The following is a 6,542-nucleotide window of genomic DNA, read 5'->3' as shown; positions in this document are numbered from 1 at the left end:
AATATTTCATTTCAGACATAACCAAGGAAATGGTAGCTCTTAAAAAATAAATAAATAAATATTTACATGGTTCTACGTAGAATCTTTACAGAGCACATGGTTTGGTGGAACCTTGTACACCAGCGTGTCATCGTCAAGCTGAACGCCAACCTACATACGCGCCGATACTGACGTCTATACAGAAAGTGTGTGAAAGTTTTGGCACCTGCAGCAGTGTCTGAGAAGCCTCTTGATCTGGAACACGCAAGTGCTTCTCTCAGGTCCGGCCAGCAGCTTCACAAACTGGCCCTGGTGCTTCACTACACTCTGACACAGCCAGATCTGTAACAGGAAACACGCCAGGGACTCAACAACGGTGTTATCATTATTCTACTTCTTCTTATTATTATTATTATTATTACTGTAATACAGTTGGACTACAACACACCAGGGATTTTTTTTTTTTTTATCTTATATCTTTAATCAACATCTTTTACAAAACATACAACTGTAGATTTATAAAACAGTATAAAACTGTCGCTATGGAAACAGTTACGTGTTAGAACGAACGAGCGCGCTGGGTATAAAGCTGTGATTTGCAGATGCGCTACAGTCAGAGTTGCTGTTCCAGGAAATTAATCAACAACTTCTTGACCAATCAGAATCCAGAATTTAAGTCACGGTCTGCCATCTTACCTTTTGTGTCTTGACATTTTCATGTCATGCTGTAATACATACGGTTTCCCGTGTAGAGCTTAGGAAAGGTGCTTTATGAACTAATGCATTTCAAAGCGGCAATTCAGAGAGTGTGTGTGTGTGTGTGAGTGTGTGTGTGTGTGTGTGTGTGTGTCCTCACCAGCCGGTGTGTGTCCTCACTGCAGCGGTAGAAGAACAGCAGCCTGTGGATGAGCAGACTGAGCGGTGCAGCGTCCGGGAGCATGGATCCGGAGGAACACTGACTCTCACACACACAGTGGTCGAAATGACTTCGCTGAATGCCATGCTACACACACACACAAACACACACACACACACACACACACAGAGAGACAGGAAGAAACAGGGTTCTCAAAAATGTATTAATAATCTACATCTGTGTGAAATATATTGCTACACAGCAGAGCTCCGCCTCATCCCAGTTTGTTGTTGTTTACAGCCAGGTTGTCAGGGTAACTTGCTTCCCAATCATTACAGTGGCTTCCTATTTTATTTCCCACCCCACTCTCTTCCCCGTACCCTACACCCATGGTTCATAGAACTGTGGGGAAATATGGGGAACACCGTTTTTATTTCTGTGTTACAGTGATGACTTTAAATTTAATGACAAATTTTAATTTAAAAATAAATAAATAAAATTTCGGTGTGTGTTTGGAAAATTTAGGCGGGTAATAAAAACGCTGTGGCTCTGATAAATTAAAAAAATATTATCATGCATATAAATAAATAAATAATGTGCAATGTTCGAACAGTCGTCGCCATAACAACGTCGATCCATACTTGTCGCTTTCTCTCCTGGAAGCCTCGTATGTAAGACTGGATGATGATGGCGCTTTTCAGCCTTTTCCTCTCATCCTGTAAGAAAAGAAAACAGCGTCAGTGTGCTCCCGTACACAAACGCATGGCCCGGGTGGTGTCGTGAACACTACAGCACACCGACCTCTCGCTTGCGTCTTTCCTCCTGAGTCCGGTGAAGAAGCGACGCTTTTTCCTCCTACAAGACAAAAGACGTTCTTTTATACGAGCGTGGGGGGGAGAAGAAAAAGAAAAAAAAAGTGACGGCAGAGGAACGGCTGCGCACCTTTTTAGTCGCCCCTCCGAGGGACACTTTGGGCGTCCGCTTGAAATCTCCCTCGAAGCTGAACATGGCTACACTTTTCCCATGGAGCTGCAGCATCCAAAATGACCTGCGTACAGAACCCCAGATGAATCATTCATACGCTTTGGAGAAGTCTCGAGCGCGTTTTTAACAGAAGAGAGGTTTTTTATTTACGCTTTACAGTTGGTCAGTAACAAGCTTTCGTCTTATTAACATCGAGAGAGAGAGAGAGAGAGAGAGGGGAAAAAAAGTGAAGCTGATGAAGGAAAGACTGTTGTGAGGGAAATGATTCATTTTTACTTTGTAATAGTTTTTTCTTGTTCATATTCATCAGAGAATAACGCCTAAGAAGGCCATGTCATGTCATTGAGATCAGTACAGAAGGTTTATCTGCTTACAGAGACACAGACTTGTTCTTCTGTTCAAGGTTCGTCTAAACATCTTCTAAGACCCTGAAATAAAGCCTGTTTGAACTGCCTCAAACCGCTTCTTATCGGTACACAGAAGTGTGTCATGCTCTGCGTTTCATATCTACAGTAGTGGTTCAGCACAAGCACTTCAGAGCGCTCTCATTATTCTCTCCTGCTTTATTCTCTCCTGCATTAACCATCTTTCTGTAATAAACCGTTTTACCTTCAGAGGACGAGTCTGCGAGTGTTGTAAAATGTCCACTACAATTTGGCGTCTCCTGGCTGGACTGCACGAGTCTTTCAGATTTTCTGGAGAAGTCTGTGTTGAAGGTTTGTTCTTTGTCGTGGAGACTGAAAGACTGATGCAGCCTCACCACTGACCGGTAGGAATCTTCAAGAATTTTGAATTAGAATTTCATGAAGTCATAGTGTACTGCTCTCATAGTGTACTGCAGTCATAGTGTACTGCTCTCATAGTGTACTGCAGTCATAGTGTACTGCTCTCATAGTGTACTGCAGTCACAGTGTCTGTATGGAAGGGAGTCAATGATATTTGAAATGTGTGTATAACATTGAGAGGAGTAGACTAATAGATAAAATGGATAATCGATGATGAAAATCGTTGTCAATGGATCTCATTATGGATGAGTTGGTCTGTGCACGGCACGGGGGAGATTTACTCACCACGTTACTTCTGTTCCGAAAACACGCTTCGGAGAATAAACACTAACGTTGTGTCCCAAATGACATACTGTCCACGGAGTACTCTACCGTCTAGTGTGTGGATTTTAGAAAGGTAATATCATCTCAAATACATCACTAGCGTTTGTTTTTTTTTACTAACCCGAAGTATAAGCCACGACGCCGCGTGACATCATACGCACGCTAGCATTAGCAAACACCCAGAGTCACCGATAATGACTTTCTTCAGTTTACTTTCTGTCAGCGTTACCTTTTATTCCCCACATGACCTCAGTCACCGTCAGACGGAGGAGAAATCGTCACGTGACTGAGGAAGAAAGTGTGCATTTTTATTGTCATTTTAATATTTCACCCTCATTTGCTTTCATAAATCTATTTTAAACCAGGTACACAAAAACATTTCATTATTTTAAACCTTTTCTGAAATGTCTCGTATTTCCTCAGGTTTAGCCTCTGGGGAAAATACATGCTTTTCTTTTTTCTGATTCTGCTGTATTATAGAGCGCCGCAGACCAACTGAATAACTGATGCAGCTATAAGTGTGTGTGTGTGTGTGATATTGTACTGTAAATCACAAATCCCTCCTCATGTATACGAGTCCAAGAAGGTTACTGAGCTTCAAAAATTTTGCACTATGTAAAGAAACCGGTGTATAATGGGTTAAATTTTTGACAATGAATGAATGGTAATTATGATCAGAACTGATGCTGGTAAAAAAAAAAAAAAAAAAAAAAAAAAAACCAAAACAAAACAAAAAAATTCAATCTAAGTCGGTGAAAGTGGAAAAAAGTATATTAATCTATAATATTTCTATAACAGTTTTTTTGACACGGACATTTCTGTCCTCTATGGACCCACGTGTAACTTTTTTAAATTGACGCACACGGGTTAAATGGAAATATAAACAGATAAAGAAAAGTACGACACGGTGTCCGTAATCTTTGTCGAGGAGTATACGAGGAATGCCGTTATTGGACAATAACCACCGTCGATGTAGGGCCAGTGACTCAGCTTCATCACACCATCCAGTCGTTGATTATTGTCCTATAACAGCACGACACGGAGTGTTTTCTTCCTTACACGGCGCATGACTCAGGGTTTATGGAAATAAAAAGATATCTATTTTTAAACTCTTATAGTGTCATGTTATCTCTATGCCAAGGTTACATAATAAACCATGTCATGTTATATATTTACATCCAGCCTGCTATTTAGCTACAACGATACCAAGGAAAGATATATAAAAGAAATGTATATATAAATATAAAAGAAAAAGATATTAAACACTAACATTGATGCTTCTATTATTCTAGATGTGAGTTTTGTTATGAAATAAACTAGTAAAGGTATTTATGGACACACAGAGATAAACAAGGTTAGCCAGGTAGAAAACACTACCTCAATAAAAGATTTTAAAATCAAATTTAAAAAAGATAACCATTTACTAAAAAGAAGATATTAGATATCAGAGCTGAATCAAGATATATGAATAAAGAATGTAAAAAAACTACACGGATATAACCAACACTAGCTACAGGCCGCATCCCAATACAGCGCCACACTGAAAACAAGTTCACTTGATAGGGCGCATACTCCCATGCCTTCATCCCCTAGGTAGTGCACTTTTACAGGATGGACACACGGCTCTCTAGTTTAGCTAGCAAGCTAGATAGCTAATGACTCAGCGTGATGAGCGCCACAACATCACTTATATCACCCCAACTTTGGTTTGTATGGTAGAAAATATGCCGCCGTTTTCTCGCAAAAAAGGTAAAACGCTTATATTAGCAAGAGTTATTAGGTACCGCCATTTTAACTCGTAAAGGAGCTCGTTAGCTTAGCCAGCGCTAACGCACTCGGACCTTGACTCCCCAGTTCGCTAGTGACTTCTGTTCAGGTTTTTAACGTGTTGACGTTTTAATAAATACAATCTTTTACCTGTCTTACTGAATGGTCGTTCGGTTTAGCTGCAGGAGGGGAAATAATCAGACAAAACGAAACAAAAACTGTGCTGGTTTTTCCCCTTTTCCCAGCTGGTAGCTTCTAGAAACACAACAGAGCCGTTGTCCCGCCCACCAGACAAAATACTCACATGCGATTGGACGGATTCGGAGATCCTGAAATCCTATTGGCTGATATGCGTTGAGTGATTCGTTAATGTGTCAAAAGCACTTCCGGCATTAACTTTTAGGTCATGTACTCTGTGTGTGTGTGTGTGTGTGTGTGTGTGTGTGTGTGTGTGTGTGTGTGTGTGTGTGATGGATTTACAAACACTGTATTTATAAAAGCACAGTCATTTAAAGGAACTTTAGTAATAAATTTTTTATTTTGTTATGTGTTTGTTATTTACTCAATGATAACAACAGCAACATTTTTTCTTATTGCTTATCATTTACTCAACAACATCCATCCATCCATCCATTTGCTATACCGGTTATCTTACACAGGGTGGCGGGGAGCCTGGAGCCTATCCCAGGGAATTCAGGTCATAAGGCAGGGGACATCTTGGAGAGGGTTCCAACCCATCATTGGGCTCAATCACACACACACACATTCACACACCCATTCACACACTGTGGACAATTTGGAAATGCCAGTCAGCCAATGCATGTCTTTCAACTGGGGGAGGAAATCCCCGAACCATGGGGAGAACATGCAAACTCCATGCACACAGGGCAGAGGTGGGTATCGAACCCCCAACTCTGGAGGTGTGAGGCACACATGCTAACCTTTGGTGGTTTCGTAAATAGTCAATGAAAGACCTAGAGGTTAAGTGGCTTATCAATAAGTATCAAATAATAACCCTCTCTCTCTCTCTCTCTCTCTCTCTCTCTCTCTCTCTCTCTCTCTCTCTCTCTCTCTCCCTCCCCGCTATCACCCAGATGAGGATGGGCTCCCTTTTGAGTCTGGTACCTTTCAATTTTTTCTTCCTCATATCGTCTCGGGAGTTTTTCCTTGCCACCATCCCCTCTGGCTTGCTCATTAGGGATAAATTTTTTAATGTAAAATTTATATCTGGAATTTATATATTTTATGTAAAGCTGCTTTATGCAAGCGCAATACAAATAAAATTGAATTGATTAATAAGTATGTATAAAATTATGTTAATAATTATGTTAATAAGTTCTTCTGGAATTCAATTAATAGATCTCGTATGGTAGCACTTCTTGTATTGTTCTCTGCTTGATATTGCTTTGCTTGTATCTTTCTCATTTGTAAGTCGCTTTGGATAAAAGCGTCTGCTAAGTGAATAAATGTAAAATGTAAATGTAATGTTAATATTTCCAAAGCTGTTACTATCCTACTCAGAAAAATAGTACAACTATTACTATTACTACTGATAATAATAATAATAATAATAAGAAGAAGAAGAAGAAGAAGAAGAAGAAGAAGAAGAGGGTTTTTAAAATATTACATATTTTATTATAAAATAGAAACACAAAATTTCTTTCATATATATTTTTACCAATACACATTTTTCTATAGCTTATTTGTAGGTGGTAATAGTAGGTAGTAATAATAGTAATAGTAGTAGGTTGTAATAGTAGTAGGTTGTAATAGTAGGTAGTAGTAGTAGTAGTAATAATAGTAGTAATAGTAGTAGGTTGTAATAGTAGGTAGTAATAATAGTAGTA

The 6,542-nt window shown here is 39.4% G+C and overlaps 1 protein-coding gene across 3 annotated transcripts in view; it reads right to left on the bottom strand.

Moving 5' to 3' along the window:
- Positions 1–4,989, bottom strand: part of ube3c (ubiquitin protein ligase E3C) — a 35,417-nt gene extending 30,428 nt beyond the window's left edge. Inside the window, exons 1-7 of one of the 3 annotated variants that reach the window (XM_053681643.1) lie at positions 4,846–4,988; positions 3,158–3,214; positions 1,778–1,883; positions 1,637–1,690; positions 1,477–1,551; positions 836–982; positions 206–321 (exon numbers count right to left, since the gene is read on the bottom strand). In XM_053681643.1, the coding sequence (XP_053537618.1) occupies positions 206–321; positions 836–982; positions 1,477–1,551; positions 1,637–1,690; positions 1,778–1,873 (488 nt within the window). In that variant the 5' untranslated portion in view covers positions 1,874–1,883; positions 3,158–3,214; positions 4,846–4,988. Of the gene's footprint in view, positions 1–205; positions 322–835; positions 983–1,476; positions 1,552–1,636; positions 1,691–1,777; positions 1,884–2,428; positions 2,620–3,157; positions 3,215–4,845 lie in introns of those variants that run through there. The other 2 variants (XM_053681642.1, XM_053681644.1) reach the window with 2 other exon arrangements.
- Between the last annotated feature and the right edge of the window lie 1,553 nt (positions 4,990–6,542).

The sequence above is a fragment of the Ictalurus punctatus genome, chromosome 7 (genome assembly GCF_001660625.3).
Source record: "Ictalurus punctatus breed USDA103 chromosome 7, Coco_2.0, whole genome shotgun sequence".
Classification (NCBI taxonomy): Eukaryota; Metazoa; Chordata; class Actinopteri; order Siluriformes; family Ictaluridae; genus Ictalurus; species Ictalurus punctatus.
This window is presented reverse-complemented; position numbering and strand designations above follow the sequence as displayed.